Here is a 16,525-nt window from a genome sequence, read left to right as displayed (position 1 = left end):
ACAGTGCTGAGAATATTGTAGAGGTTAACATACACTGTGCAGAATTATTAGGCAAGTTGTAGTTTAGAGGATTATTTTTATTATTGATCAACAACTATGTTCTCAACCAACCCAAAAGTCTCATAAATTTCAAACCTTAATATTTTTGGAAGTTGGAGTGTTTTTTTTTAGATTTGGCTATCTTAGGAGGATATCTGTTTGTGCAGGTAACTATTACTGTGCAGAATTATTAGGCAACTTAATAAAAACCAAATATATTCCCATCTCACTTGTTTATTTTCACCAGGTAAACCAATGTAACTGCACGAAATTTAGAAATAAACATTTCTGACATGCAAAAACAACACCCAAAAATATTAGTGACCAATATAGCCCCTTTCTTTATGATGACACTCAGCAGCCTCCATCCATAGATTCTGTCAGTTGCTTGATCTGTTTACGACCAACATTGCGAGCAGCAGCCACCACAGCCTCCAGACACTGCTCCGAGAGGTGGACTGTTTTCCCTCCCTGTAGATCTCACATTTTATGAGGGACCACAGGTTCTCTATGGGGATCAGATCAGGGGAACAAGGGGGCCATGTCATTATTTTTTCTTCTTTGAGACCTTTACTGGCCAGCCACGCTGTGGAGTAGTTGGAGGCATGTGATGGAGCATTGTCCTGCATGAAAATCATGTTTTTCTTGAACGATACCGACTTCTTCTTGTACCACTGCTTGAAGAAGTTGCCTTCCAGAAACTGGCAGTAGGTCCAGGAGTTGAGCTTCACTCCATACTCAACTCGAAAAGGTCCCACAAGTTCATCTTTGATGATCCCAGCCCATACCAGTACCCCACCTCCACCTTGCTGGCGTCTGAGTTGGAGTGGAGCTCTCTGCCCTTTACTGATCCAGCCTCTGGCCCATCCATCTGGCCCAGCAAGAGTCACTCTCATTTCATCAGTCCATAAAACCTTTTAAAAGTCAGTCTTAAGATATTTCTTGGCCCAGTCTTGATGTTTTATCTTATGTTTCTTGTTCAGAGGTGGTCATTTTTCAGCCTTCCTTACCTTGGCCGTGTCCCTGAGTATCGCATACCTTGTGCTTTTTGTTACTCCAGTAACGTTAGAGCTCTGAAATACGGCAAAACTGGTGGCAAATGGCATCTTGGGAGCTTCACGCTTGATTTTCCTCAATTCATGGGCAGTTATTTTGGGGTTACTCTGGAGGCCATTATACACTCAGAGGATTACTGTGGCGGTCATTATATTGTGTTTTGAGGGAGCTGTGGGCCCCTTCATACTGTGCATTGGAGAGCTGTGGAGTCACCCTATGTATAGGGCAGCTGCAGGCCCTTCCTACTGTGCATAGAGGAGCTGTGGACCCATCATACTGTATATATGGAAGCTGTGGACCCTTTTTACTGTGTATAGGGAAGCTGTGGGGGCAATATACTGTGTATAGTGGATCTGTGGGTCCTTCATACTGTGTATAGCAAAGCTGTGGGCCCATCATACTGTATATATGGAAGCTGTGGGCCCTTCCTACTGTGCATAGAGGAGCTGTGGACCCAACATGCTGTGTATAAGGAAGCTGTGGGCCCATAATACTGTATATACAGAAGCTGTGGACCTCTCATACTGTGTATAGGGGAGCTGTAGGGGCAATATACTGTGTATAGTGGAGCTGTGGGACCCCCATGCTGTGTATAGGAAGCTGTGGGACCATCATACTGTATATACTGAGATGATGTGTGCATGCCCTCATCATCTCCTGCCTTGACTACTGCAACATCCTTTTCTGTGGCCTCCCTGCTAACACCCTTGCACCTCTCCAGTCCATCCTTAACTCTGCTGCCCGACTAATCCATCTCTCTCCTCGCTACTCCTCCGCTTCCCCCCTCTGCAAATCTCTTCACTGGCTCCCATTCCCTCAGCGTATCCAGTTCAAATTACTAATACTGACCTACAAAGCCATCCATAACCTGTCTCCTCCATATATCTCTGAACTAATCTCCCGATATCTTCCCTCACGTAATCTCTGGTCCTCCCAAGACTTCCTTCTCTCCTCCACACTTATTCACTCCTCATCCAATCGCCTCCAAGACTTCTCCCGAATATCCCCCATCCTCTGGAACTCTCTGCCCCAACACGTCCGACTATCAACCACAGTCGGATCCTTCAGATGGAACCTGAAAACTCATCTCTTCAGGAAAGCCTACAGCCTGCACTGACACCGCTGACACCTCATCACTATCGAAGCTACCGCCTCACCAACACCGGAGCTCCTGCAACCCCCAACCTACTGTCTCCTTCCCCATAATCCTGTAGAATGTAAGCCTGCAAGGGCAGGGTCCTCGCCCATCTGTATCAGTCCGTCATTGTTAGTTAGTTTACTGTAAGTGATATCTGTAACTTGTATGTAACCCCTTCTCATGTACAGCACCATGGAATCAATGGTGCTATATAAATAAATAATAATAATAATAATAATATAGTGGATCTGTGGGTCCTTCATACTATGTATAGCAAAGCTGTGGGCCCATCATACTGTATATATGGAAGCTGTGGGCTCTTCCTACTGTGCATAGAGGAGCTGTGAACCCATCATGCTGTGTATAGAGGAGCTGTGGGCCCATCATACTGTATATACGGAAGCTGTGGACCTCTCATACTGTGTATAAGGGAGCTTTAGGGGCAATATACTGTGTATAGTGGAGCTGTGGGACCCCCTTACTGTGTATAGGAAGCTGTGGGACCATCATACCGTATATATGGAAGCAGTGGGCCTCTCATACTGTGTATAGGGCAGCTGCAGGCCCTTCCTACTGTGCATAGAGGAGTTGTGGAGCCATCATACTGTGTATAGGGGAGCTGTGGGCCTCTCATACTGTGTATAGTGGAGCTGTGGGTCCCTCATACTGTGTATAGGAAAGCTGTGGGCCCTTCCTACTGTGCATAGAGGAGCTGTGGACCCCCATACTGTGTATAGAGGAGCTGTGGGCCCATCATACTGTATATATGGAAGCTGTGGGCCCTTCCTACTGTGCATAGAGGAGCTGTGAACCCATCATGCTGTGTATAGGGGAGCTGTGGGCCCATCATACTGTATATATGGAAGCTGTAGACCTCACATACTGTGTATAGGGGAGCTGTAGGGGCAATATACTGTGTATAGTGGAGCTGTGGGCCTCTCATACTGTGTATAGGGCAGCTGCAGGCCCTTCCTACTGTGCATAGAGGAGCTGTGGACCCATCATATTGTGTATAGGGGAGCTGTGGGCCCATCATACTGTATATATGGAAGCTGTGGACCTCTCATACTGTGTATAATGGAGCTGTGGGTCCGTCATACTGTGTATAGGAAAGCTGTGGGCCCTTCCTACTGTGCATAGAGGAGCTGTGGACCCCCATACTGTGTATAGAGGAGCTGTGGACCCCCATACTGTGTATAGGAAGCTGTGGGCCCATCATACTGTATATATGGAAGCTGTGGGCCTCTCATACTGTGTATAGGGGAGCTGTAGGGGCAATATACTGTGTATATAGGAGATGTGGGGCCCTCATACTTTGTGTTGGGAAGTTGTGGGCCCATCATACTGTATATAAGGAAGCTGTGGGCCTCTCATACTGTGTATAGGGGAGCTGTAGGGGAAATATACTGTGTATAGTGGAGCTGTGGGTCCTTAATATTGTGTATAGGGAAGCTGTACATGGGCGGACTCAGGGGACATTATTATCTATTAAGTGGGCACTGTGACGAACGAGAGCCGGGGGATACAGATATGCCACCGCCGTCACCAATCTGTGACGAAGCTTACACTGACACCGCTCTCTGGCTCCCCTCTTACCCTTAGGTCAGTCAGAGAATTGTACCTAGGATAAGTAGTCGCCGGAGAGGCTGCCCTGTTACTTACTGGTTTTCGGGGTGCTCTGCAGCTAGGGAGACATATATATCACCAGTCCCAGGCCGGGAATATACATATATAAACCTCTGGTCCATCACTGCCAGGATCCCCCAATAACACCAGAACGGTATGCTGCCACCAGTTCCTGATTAGATGTAAGCCCGATCCGTTAACAAGTTCATATCGGGTCAGAAACCAACCCCAGGTAGCGTATAAGTACTAGCCGGACTCACAGACGTGGGAATTTGGGATTTGAGGTAAAAGAGCAGAACAAAATGAATTGATATTTTAACTGCCGAAATGCGCACTAGATAATACAGATATATACAGAGTAATATACAGGTATTGTAGCCAGAAGTACAGATAAAGGGAGAGTACAGGCTGGAGATAGCAGTTAGCTGTAGGTGTCAAGTTACAGGTCCTTATAGCTTGTGGATCCAGGGAAGCACTTGTATCTACAGGTACTTTCTGAGTTCCTGTCCGTTTCCACACGTGACGTGACGCAGCATCCATGGCAGAACAATAACACTGGCTAAAGGTGTGTAGCTAGTGTTTAACCCCTAGATCTCCCTCTCTGTCTGGGGTCTCCATTGTCAGCTGGCAGCTCTGTACAAAAGACAGCAGGGGGTCCCAGCTCTTTTTTTTTCCCTTGCATTAATTAACAAGGGGCTCCTAAATCTCTGGCCATATGGCAAGTTCCTGTTCTTTTGAGAATTTGTGTATTTATCTCATGGGTGGGGGCCACAGTTCAAGAGCAGAGGGAGAACTCTGGATTCTAATATATTGGACCTGAAATTAATAAATCAAAATGGTGTCTCCCTCATCCCCCACAGGCACTTAAGAAGCATTATTGTTATAGGGGCACTCAGAGGTTTGTGACTGTCACAGGCGCCATTATTTCTTTCTAGGGACTAAATGTGGACACTGTTTTCACAGTGGCATTTCTATGTGGGGCAGTAAGAGGAGCCATGCTTTTTTACAGCAGATGCTGTAGGACACATACAGGGGACGCGGTTTAGTATTGGGGTGTCAGTAGGATGAGGAGGTTGTGCAGGCAGGGAATAGATGGGAAAGGGGCTGGAAATGTGAGAAATCATGTGTCGTTGTTGTAATATCTACAGCTGAGTCCTGGCTGGAGAAGTTGTCGTGTCGGTCTGGGCCAGATGGTACAGACCGGAAAAGTGAACAACTCCATCAGAAAGAACGTCAGCGGTAAGTCACCATCAATGAAGGTGAAAAATTGGTTTTATTTTTTACACCATTCCTTGTGCAGTATAAATGATTAGATGACTTTCTTCTTCGAGTCAGTACGATTACAGCAATGATACATTTCATTTACATAGTTTTTTTTATATATTGGCGCTTTTACACATTGAAAGCAATTTTATAGAAAAAATAATTTTTTGCATCGCTTTATTCTGAGAGTTATAACTTTGTTATTTTTTGGCTAACAGCTATATGGTGGCTTGTTTTTTGTTTTTTTTTGGTGGGACAAGATGATGTTTTCAGCTAGACCATTTCTATTTCCATTCAACTTTTTTTTATCATATTTTATTTCACTTTTTGTTCAGCATTATGATGGTAAAAAAAAAAAGTGACAAAAAAAGGATGCTTTATTTATTTTTTTCGTTGTTCACTGAAAGGATTAACTAGTGGGATAGTTTAATAGGCCGGATCGTAATGGACGTGGCAATGCAACATATTTTTTTTCACAATAAATATGTGTACTTATTGGTTTAATTAATTTTTTTCATTTTTTGGTCATTTATTTTATGATTTTTTTTATATTTTTACAATCATTTTTACTTTCTTACTTACTCTATAGGACTTTTTTTTTTTACTTTGATCACTGGTATAACACACTGGAATTAATTATACCTATCAGTCCTGCACTGACAGAAGCCACGTGGACCATGTTCGTAACGTGGTCCTGTCGAGGGAGGATCTAAAGTGGTCCTTCACGGTTAACTCAGTGATTTCCAAATTAATCTGCAGGACGTTGCCGGCACCTGAAAATGACCAGACGGAGACGAATGTCTCTGGGGGGGGATCAAGCAGATCTCTGGGCCCCCGTTTATTGTCTGACTTTTCATAGTCATAGAAATTATACTTCAACCAATCAGCATAAGAACACGTTCACAGTTCTTAACCTATAAGAATGCAGGAACAGTCTGTATGTCAAAGTCTCGTAGAACAATGCACCCTCAGTCTCATGTCCTGGCAGATTGCAACAATCAAGGTCTCATAACAGCTGTAAATTTTAGCCTAGTAACAAAATGTATATCAAAACAACAAAATGGAGTCAGAAAGCACAAAATGGAGAATCTTTCTTAATATGTTCCTTCACAGTCCAACAGACTTGCAATAGCTGGCTGACCTGGAGGTCGTGGCAATGATCGGCCTGGTAATGACATCGTGGGGGTACCAGTCAAAATGGAGAGGGAGTCTCCCAGGCTTGTAAGTGCAGCCGACAGCCAAGTTTCACATTAACGTAAAGAAGTTATCCACTACTTGGACAACACCTTGTCATCCCCCGCACTTGGCCCCGATAAAATAAAGCTTATACTCCCTCCCTTGCCGGTGCTGTTCCCGCGGTGTCGGCACTCGCTTTCCCCGAAGCTCTCATGCGGTTGTTGTGACATGTGACCCAGGCGCCCAATCAGCACTGGCGTCACTGTCCTCGCCTCCAGTCGACTTGAACATGAAGAGGAAGTCAGAGATCGGCTGCAGCCCAGACTTCCTCTTCATGTTCAATTTGCCCGAAGACGGGGGACAGTGACGCCAGCACTGATTGGGCACTGAGCTAACTTGTCACAACAACCACACGATAATCCCGGGACCGTGAGAGCCGACACCGCTGGAAATGCACCGGCATGGGAGGTGAGTATAGGCTTTTTTATTTTACCAAGGCCAAATATTTAGCTCTGGAAAGGCTTGTCTTTGTAGTGGACATCCCCTTTAAGCTGAACTCCCGGTGGCAATCACGCGGGCACAGCTCCTGTGCCCCTGCACAATTGCCATGACGTATCCATACGTCAAAAGTCAGGAACCCCTATCTGACACTAACGTATGAGTGCGACAAAGGACATGAAGGGGATAACTGTCCAAACTCCTGCCCGCCGTGCATCTACAGACACTGCTGAACTGTGCAATTTTGGTGTGTTTTTTTTTATGACAGCCTAAAATATAACATGGAACATAGAGGGGAAAAACTATAATTGAAAGATTTACTCCTGTTCTGTGTTTTGGAGACGCTCCTGGATTTGGCACAGAAATAATGATAAAATGCTGATCAAAAATGCTGATGTGTGAATGAGGCCTAATATGATCAGGCGGAGTCACTACAACTCCTAGTCCCACACCAGATCCTCTTGGCTGATCAGTTAGGGTATGTGCCGACGTTCAGTAATCGGCAGCGCTTTGGACGGCACATGCCCACTGCCGGCTATAGAACACAGATGAATCCGCATGGGATTGTAAGCAGGTTGCGGGGTGCAGTGACGCAAGGGAGACAGAGCAAGGGTTAACTGTATAACAGTTTAATTGAAACAACAGAGGAACTCCTCGCAGGGAGAAAAACAGTTAAGTTGAAAAGAGAAATTGCAAAGTAACAACTGTCCAGTTATCGAACTTAGGTCCTCAGGTTCCTCAGCCACAGATGATCCATTGGGGGCTGTAGTACCGGGAACGGCTGTGGTAATGTCGGCAGATGGGATCCCACAATGGACGGTCCAACTTGGCAGCAACGGGCGGTCTCCAGTTTTACCCGTTGAGCCCCTAGTCCATAAGCCTGTGCAGCTAAAATAAAGAAAGCTGCAGAAATCCCAGGATCAAATGTGGGCGGATCTGTGCTGCCCGGGAGAGGGGACCGTAACCTAGTGTCCCGTAGCCGGCCCACGCTTCTTTGCACGTGCGCAGTCTTACTTGTAGCTGGGCACACGGCGCTCTCTACACTCACTGTCCCGTGGAGTGACCAGGCAATGTCGGCTGCCGTACGTCACAGCGCAGATCTTCGGTGTGAGGAGCGTGCTGCTCACCCTCCTGGACTCTGTGACGGCAGGAAACTCTCTGCCGCTTCGCACGCTTTCAGCTCTGCTTCCGGCTTAAACATGCCCCCTCTGCCCGGGTCATGGGACCTGTCCGGTCCCCTATTCCTTTCCCTGGGCAACGTGGGACGCAGCCTCGGCAGTTCCAGACCCAGCTCAATGCGGGCACCCGCAGCCCAGTCCTCCTTACACTATCACTGAGCAGTGTGGATTCACAGCATCCAATACATTGTAGGGGTGAAATTTATCTTGCGGAGACTCATGTAATAGACATGCAGCAGTCTGGAAAGACAAGCCACATGTCCGTCTCCGCTGGGTAGCCACGGGTGTCCGTACACACTGAGGCTATGTGCACACGTTGTGGATTAGCCTTAGGCCATGTTCACACTTCGCGGTTTTTACCGCGGATCCGCAGCGATTTTGATGCTGCGGGTCCGCAGCAGTTTCCATAGCGTTTTCATTAACATGTAAACCCTATGGAAACCGCAAACCGCTGTGCACATGCTGAGGGAAAAACCGCGCAGAAACGCAGCGGTTTAAAACCCGCAGCATGTCACTTCTTTGTGTAGAATCGCTGTGATTCTGCACACATAGGAATGCATTGAACCGCTTACTTCCCGCATGGGGCTGTGCCCACGTTGCGGGAAGTAAGTGGTTAATGTGCGGGTGGTACCCGGGGTGGAGGAGAGGAGACTCTCCTCCAGGCCCTGGGAAGCATGAATAGTGTAAAAAAAAAGAATTAAAATAAAAAATAATGATATACTCACCTCTCAGCGCTGCCCGCGGCCGTCTGGTCAGAGTTGCTGTGCGAACAGGACCTGTGGTGACGTCACATGACCGTGACGTCACGAAGGTCCTTCTCGGCACAGCATCTTTGGAATCGGACCGCCGAGTGCAGCGCCGAGGAGATCGCGACGTCAGAGGGTGAGTATAACCAATTTTTATTATTTTTATCATTACTATTGATGCTGCATATTGCTGCATATGCAGCATCAACAGTACAGGAGTAATCCCGCAGCGGAAACCGCGGAACAAACCGCGATAAATCTGCAGGGATAACCGCAGCGGTTTTGCCCTGCAGATTTATCAATTCCGCTGCGGGATAAACCCGCAGAGCACACCGCAAAGTGTGAACCCGGCCTTAGGAATTTCTGGTGCGGATTCTGCCTCTCCTGTCAGAAAACGCACCTGCGGATTTGTCGCGTTTTTTGTGCGGTTCCGTAGCGTTTTTTTTGCGTTTTTTTTCTGCATTTTTTTTGCGGATTTGCTGCGTTTTTTACCCCTGCGGTTTTCTATAATGGAATGGGTACAAAAACACTGCAGATTCACAAAAAAGAAGTGACATGCTACTTATTTTCAACCGCAGCGTATCCGCAGTGGATTTTCCGCAAAGTGTGCACAGCATTTTTTTTTTCTCATTGATTTACATTGTACTGTAAATCAATTGTGGATCTGCAGCATTTCTGCACTGCAAAAAACGCTGCAGATCCGCAGAGAATCCGAAATGTGTGCACAAAGCCTTAATGGACATGGGATTTCTTGAAATCCCATCCACTATGCTGTAACATCTGAACGCTGAGGATGTACGCACCTTCAAACACGCAGAGTTTACTGACTGTGTGCACCTACCCTAAGGCTGGGTTCACATTGCGTTAGTGGGTGTCCGCTAACGGAATCCGTTACATGGAGAAATTGGCGCAATTAACGCTATGTAACGGATTCGTTAGCGCACCCATTGACCGCAATGTGCTAACTCATCGCTAACGTATGTCATTTTTGGCATGCGTCAGCGATGTCCCGTTATTTTCGGACGGACCTCGAACGCTGCTTGCAGCGTTCAGGGTCCGTTCTTCGCTAGCGCAGATCGGACATCTGCGCTAGCGGGATCGCCAAACGCAATCCCTTTTTTGGACATTGCGTTAGCGCATTCCTTTAGTGTATGCGCTAAACGGATTGCACTAACGCAATGTGAACCTAGCCTAAGTGCTTTCTTCCTAAGGCTACTTTCACACTAGCGTCGTTTGGAATACGTCGCAATGTGTCGTTTAGGGGAAAAAACGCATCCTGTTGTCTGCAGGATGCGTTTTTTCCCCATAGACTAACATTAGCGACGCATTGCAACGCATTGACACACGTCGCAACCGTCGTGCGACGGTTGCGTCGTGTTGTGGCGGACCATCGGCAGCAAAAAACGTTACATGTAACGATTTTTGCTGCATCGTGTCCGCCATTTCCGACCGCGCATGCGCGGCCAGAACTCCGCCCCGACCTCCTCGCAACTCACAATGGGGCAGTGGATGCATAGAAAAACTGCATCCGCTGCTCCCGTTGTGCGGTGCTTGCACAGTATGTGTCGGGCCGGCGCAGCGCGACGGCCCTGTACCGACGCTAGTGTGAAAGTAGCCTAAGTGTGGATCAGCAGTGAACACAACTATGGAGCTGTAGGGGTTAATTATACACACAGACCCTCCGTCCTTCCTACTGGGAGGAAACTTTCACTTTCAGTTACTGCTCATTCCCATCACAATGGCCTCTGCTGAGCTGAGGGACGAGCTGAACTGCTCCATCTGCCTGAGCCTCTATACAGATCCCGTATCCCTGAGATGTGGACACAACTTCTGCCGCTCGTGTATTGTGAGTGTGCTGGATGCACAGGAGGCGGCTGGAGGGTATTCCTGTCCTGACTGCAGAGCAGAATATCCGGAGCGTCCGGCCCTGGAGAAGAACCGAAAGCTGAGGAACATAGTGGAGCGTTTCTCATCTACTCAGCCTGGTATGGAGGATACTGGTATCTTCTGTGCTTACTGTACAAAGTCTCCTGTACCGGCTGTGAAATCCTGTCTGCAGTGTGAGAACTCTCTATGTGAGGACCACCTGACAGCCCACAATAAGACAATGGATCATATATTAATAGATCCCACAAGATCTTTTGGCAACAAAAAATGTTCCCTCCACAAGAAGGTTCTGGAGTATTACTGCCCGCAGGACGCGGCTTTTCTGTGTGTGTCTTGTTGTTTGGTTGGTGAACACCGAGGACATCAGGTGGAACTTCTAGATGAGGCTTCTGAGAAGAAGAAAAAGGAACTGAGGAAATATCTGGATGAACTAAATCCACAAAAAGCAGATATTCAGACAAAAGTCCAGAATCTGCAGGATCATAAAGGAAAGATCCAGGAGAAAGCCTCCGATGAGAGGAAGAAGGTCAGAAAGAGATTTATGGACATTAAGGAGCAAGTGGAAATGGCAGAAAATAAAGCGCTGAGCGAGGTCTCCAGGCAGGAGGAGAAGATTGTGTCCCAGATATCTCATCTGATCAAGAAGCTGGAAATACAGGAGGACGAGCTGAACAAGAAGATGTGTCACGTGGAGGAGATGTGTCTTGTCACTGACCCAATAAGGATCTTACAAGAAAGTGACACTACAGTGTTTAGTAATGGAGGTGATGAGGACACAGGAGGAGATGGTGGAGAGGTCAGTACTGAGGAGGATCTGGATGAGGTTCTGATCTCACTGACCTTACACCGATCTATGAGAGATATTGTCACCAATGTAACGTCACAGCTCGGGGTCCATGTCCCAGACATATTGCTGGATGTGGACAGTGCTCCTAGATGTGTGAAGATATCAGAAGATCTGAAAACAGCAACAAGATCAGAAGAAGAACAGGAAAGGCCAGAATCACCAGGAAGATTTGTGGATTACCCCCAGGTGTTAAGCAGATGTGGCCTCTCCTCAGGACGACATTACTGGGAGGTAGAGTGTAACCAGATAGGAGACTGTGCCATCGGATTGTCCTATCCCAGTATAGAAAGGGAAAGAGAACAGTCTTGTATTGGATATAATGATAAATCGTGGTGTTTGGATATGTATAATGGAGAATATGAAGTATGGCACAACTCAGTCACATTAGCCCTCAGTGTAAAGCCAACATGTCCGACACTTGGAGTCTTCTTAGACTATGAGGCCGGGCGTCTGTCCTTCTATGAGCTGTGTGACCCCATCAGACACTTACACACCTTCACCGCCTCCTTCACTGAGCCCCTACATGTTATCTTCTATGTGTATGATGGAGCCTCTGTTACAATAAGAAGCTGAGGCCGATGTCGTCCTCGTCACATTATAATTCCATTATTCCTTGTCACATGGACACATCTGTATATAGTGAGTTATCAGCAGGACCCTCTAATAATACAGTGTATATGGCGGAGTCATGGGGGGATTGTTCCTATTGTTTTTCTCTTCCCTGTAGATCAGATGTAGAATCAATGATTGAACAGAATGTAAATATTAATGGGTGAATTGTCCTGAGACTGATTATTATTCAGTAAAGGGTTAATCCTCTCTGATAAAGTGCTGGTATATAGCTGGGATATGTCAGCTCTGGGATATGGAGCTGATTCGCTTCTGAAAATTGCCTACAAAAGTGCTGATAAAATGCTCCGTAGAATGGCCGGATTTCTGCTGTGTGAAGAGGTGAACGGAGCCGAGATTATAAAACCCAAACGTCTGAGAAACCCAAAAATCTGCAAACTAGGCCTGAAGCATTAACCCCTTCATAACCCGGGGATTTTCAGTTGTTGTGTTTTCATTGTTCACGCCCCTTGTTCCCAGAGCGATAGCTTTTTTATTTTTCTATACTGTTTTTTGCGGGACGAGTTGTATTTTTGAATGACACCATTGATTTTACGTTATAGTGTACAGGAAAACAGGAAAAAACTCCAAGTGCGGTGAAATAGCAAAAAAAAGTGCAATTCCACAATTGTTTCTTCGTTTTTTACCATGGTCACTAAATACTAAACCTGACCTGCCGTTATGATTCCCCAGCTCAGTACGATATCGCAGACACTAAACGTGTGGGTTCTTTTTTATTTTTTTTATTTAACCCCTTAGTGACGGAGCCAAATTTTTGAAATCTGACCAGTGTCACTTTATGTGGTAATAACTCTGCAACGCTTCAACAAATCCCAGTGATTTTGAGACTGTTTTTTCATGACACATTATACTTTATGATAATGGTAAATCTAGGTCAATATGTTTTGTTTATTTATAAAAAGTATCAAAAATTTTAGTAAAATGTAAAAAAAATTGCACTTTTCTAAATTTGAATGATTATCTCTTTAATCCAGATGGTCACACCACAGCGAACCATTAATAAATAACAATTCCCACATGTCTGCTTTACATCAGCACCATTTGTAAAATGTTATTTTGTTTTGTTAGCATTTTACGAGGTTTAAAAATGTAGCAGCAATTTTTCATATTTTCAAGGAAATTTACACAATTTATTTTTTTAAGGACTTATCCATGTTTGAAGTGACTTTAGAGGTCCTATATATTAGAAAACCCCCAAAAGTGATACCATTTTAAAAACAGCACCCCTGACATATTGAAAACTGCAATCAGGTAGTTTATTAACCCTTCAGGTGCTTTACAGGAATTAATGCAGAGTTGCATGACAGAAATGAAAATGTGTATTTTTACCACCTAAATGCCTCTAACTTCTGAACAGATTACTATAGCCGGCAGACTCTAAGGCCACTATTTGGTTGTGAAGTGTCATGGCAAACATTAGGACCACAGAATCATGATCTGAGGGCACCAATTGGGATAAAGAGGAAGCCCCCACACTCTGTTAACCATTTATAATGATGTAGTCACTACTGACAGCAGCATCTAAGGGGTTAAACAGATTTGGACGGTGCAAACACTGATCATGGCTGATACAGCAAGTTGTCAGCTATAGTGTACAGCCGACAGCTGCTGGATTGTCATCTGTATGGGGAGGCTATTCTCTTATATCTCAGGTCAGTTAAAAGACGTATTGGCGGTCATTAAGGGGTTAAGTAGTGAAAAAAATCCAATGTTTCTAAAAAAACAAAAAAAAAAACTATAATTCTCCAAAACTCATAGGCCGGCGTCACACTAGCGAGTTTTACGGACGTAAGAGCGCAGAAAATACGTCCGTAAAACTCGCCAAACAAACGGAACAATTATTCTCAATGGGGCTGCTCCTATCAGCCGTATATTACGGTTCAGTATTATACGGCTTTCTACGGCCGTACAAAATCGCAGCATGCTGCGTTTGTCAGCGTATTGCGCAAATAATACGCCAATGAAAGTCTATGGGGGCGAGAAAAATACGGATTCCACACGGACCAGCAGTGTGACTTGTGAGAAATACGCAGCGGTGTTAGTGAAAAGTCGGTAATTCAATTGCCGGCTTTTCATTTCTCCTTCACAAACCCGACAGGATATGAGACATGATTACATACAGTAAACCATCTCATATCCCCTTTTTTTTGCATATTCCACACTACTAATGTTAGTAGTGTGTATGTGCAAAATGTGGGCGCTGTAGCTGCGAAAATAAAGGGTTAAATTGCGGAAAAATTTGGCGTGGGCTCCCGCGCAATTTTCTCCGCCAGAATGGTAAAGCCAGTGACTGAGGGCAGATATTAATAGCCAGGAGAGGGTCCATGGTTATTGGCCCCCCCGTGGCTACAAACATCTGCCCCCAGCCACCCCAGAAAAGGCACATCTGGAAGATGCGCCTATTCTGGCACTTGGCCACTCTCTTCCCACTCCCTGTAGCGGTGGGATATGGGGTAATGAAGGGTTAATGTCACCTTGCTATTGTAAGGTGACATTAAGCCAGATTAATAATGGAGAGGCGTCAATTATGACACCTATCCATTATTAATCCAATTGTATGAAAGGGTTAAAAAACACACACACACGTTATTAAAAAGGATTTTAATGAAATAAACACACAGGTTGTTTTAGTATTTTATTGCTCTCTCAATCCAGCTGAACACCCTTGCTTGGCAAAATAATAAACCCACAATATACATACCCTCAGATGACCTGTCATGTCCCACGAGGTAATCCATCTGAAGGGGTTAATTCAATTTACAGGCAGGAGCTGCGCTAAAGCACTCGCTCGTGCCTGTAATCCCCGGGGAATGAATGAAAGCTGAGTGATCTGTACTTACATTGAGTTGCGGTGAGGCGCCCTCTGGTGGATGAACTCATGAACTGGAGCCTTGGAAAAGTTCCCACGCTCGAGTTCATATGAGTTCATCCACCAGAGGGCGCCTCACCATTTTAGCAGCTACAGCAACCAAATTTTAATAACCAAAATTAAATAACATTAGTAGTGTGGAATATGCAAAAAAAAAGGGGATATGAGATGGTTTACTGTATGTAACCATGTCTCATATCCTGTCGGGTTTGTGAACAAGAAATGAAAAGCCGGCAATTGAATTACCGGCTTTTAATATATATCGCGCTGAATTAAATATAAATACAGAATATATATATATGTGTCTCAATGACATATATATATATATATATATATACTGTATATATGTTTTCCCGAACATTTGAGCACATAAATCCATTAGATGTCGGTTTTGCAAGCCTGCGAGAAAATCTCGCAGTACAGATGCCATACGGATTACATACGGAGGATGCCATGCGCAAAATACGCTGACACACCCTGCCTACGGATCACTATTTTGGGAACATTTCTCCGTATTACGGCCGTAAAAAACGGACCGTATTGTCTTACGCCGAGTGTGACGCCGGTATTAGCGTCTCCATTTTTAGGACCTGGATCCGGGTCAGGACTTATTTTTTGTGCGCCGATCTGACTTTTTTATTGATTCCATCTTGGGGCAGATACGATGTTTTGATCGTCTGTTATTACATATTATTGTAGCAACCAAATAAACATAATTGTCATTTTGATTTTTTTTCTCTTTACGCCGTTTACCGATCGGATTTATTCTTTTTATATTTTGATAGATCGGGCGATTCTGAAAGCAGCAATAACAAATATGTGTATTTTTAATTCATTTATTTTTAATTTATTTATTTTGAATGAGGCAAAAGGGCGGTGATATGAATTTATATTTAGTTAATATTTTTAAAAACATTTTCTTTTCTTTTATACACGCTTTAAGGCTGCGTGTCCATGGTCAGGATGGCCGGTGGTATCGCCGGAGCGGCGAAGCCGCTCTGCACTAAGCCCCGCCCCCTTCTGGGACGCGATGATGCCGGATGTGTTAACTGTACACATCCGGGATCATCGCCCCCCTCCCATAGCGCCCTGTGATATGCCTTGCGGGGACGCTGCGTCCCCGCAAGGTGAACGGACATGCTGCGATCTGAAAAGACGCGCAGCATGTCCGGAGTCGCAGGGCCGCCGCGTGCGGATTTCCACGCATAGTGGACACGGGATTTCAAAAAATCCCCTCCACTATGCTGGAACATCTGGACGCTGCGTGTTTGACGCTGCAGCTCTGCGCAGCGTCAAACAAGCAGCGTTTACTGACCGTGGACACATACACCCTAATAGTCTTCTTAGGAGACTTGAGGCTGCGATCATCCGATCACTTGTGCTGTGTACATCGGGCTTCAGCCCTTCATGTGTAGCAGACATGATCGTCTGTTATCAGCACCGGCCACTGGGCGGCGCTCAGAGCAGATCAGCGATGACCAGCATGGACCCCCGATTGTCATGCCAAACCTTTGGCACATCACGATCATGTGACGGGCACTGATGGGCGGGGTTAGTGAAGCGCTTCCCTAC

The 16,525-nt window shown here is 45.6% G+C and overlaps 1 protein-coding gene across 1 annotated transcript; it reads left to right on the top strand.

Annotated features, from left to right (window-relative positions):
- Positions 1–10,458: 10,458 nt before the first annotated feature.
- LOC143785311 (E3 ubiquitin/ISG15 ligase TRIM25-like) lies at positions 10,459–12,186 on the top strand. The gene has a single exon (XM_077274063.1). It carries the CDS (start codon positions 10,459–10,461, stop codon positions 12,025–12,027), a length of 1,569 nt encoding a protein of 522 aa, XP_077130178.1. The 3' UTR covers positions 12,028–12,186.
- The last annotated feature ends 4,339 nt before the right edge of the window (positions 12,187–16,525 follow it).

This window comes from Ranitomeya variabilis, chromosome 7 (genome assembly GCF_051348905.1).
Source record: "Ranitomeya variabilis isolate aRanVar5 chromosome 7, aRanVar5.hap1, whole genome shotgun sequence".
In the NCBI taxonomy this organism is placed as follows: Eukaryota; Metazoa; Chordata; class Amphibia; order Anura; family Dendrobatidae; genus Ranitomeya; species Ranitomeya variabilis.
Note: the sequence above shows the minus strand (reverse complement) of the source record. Positions and strands in the feature narration are given on the sequence as shown.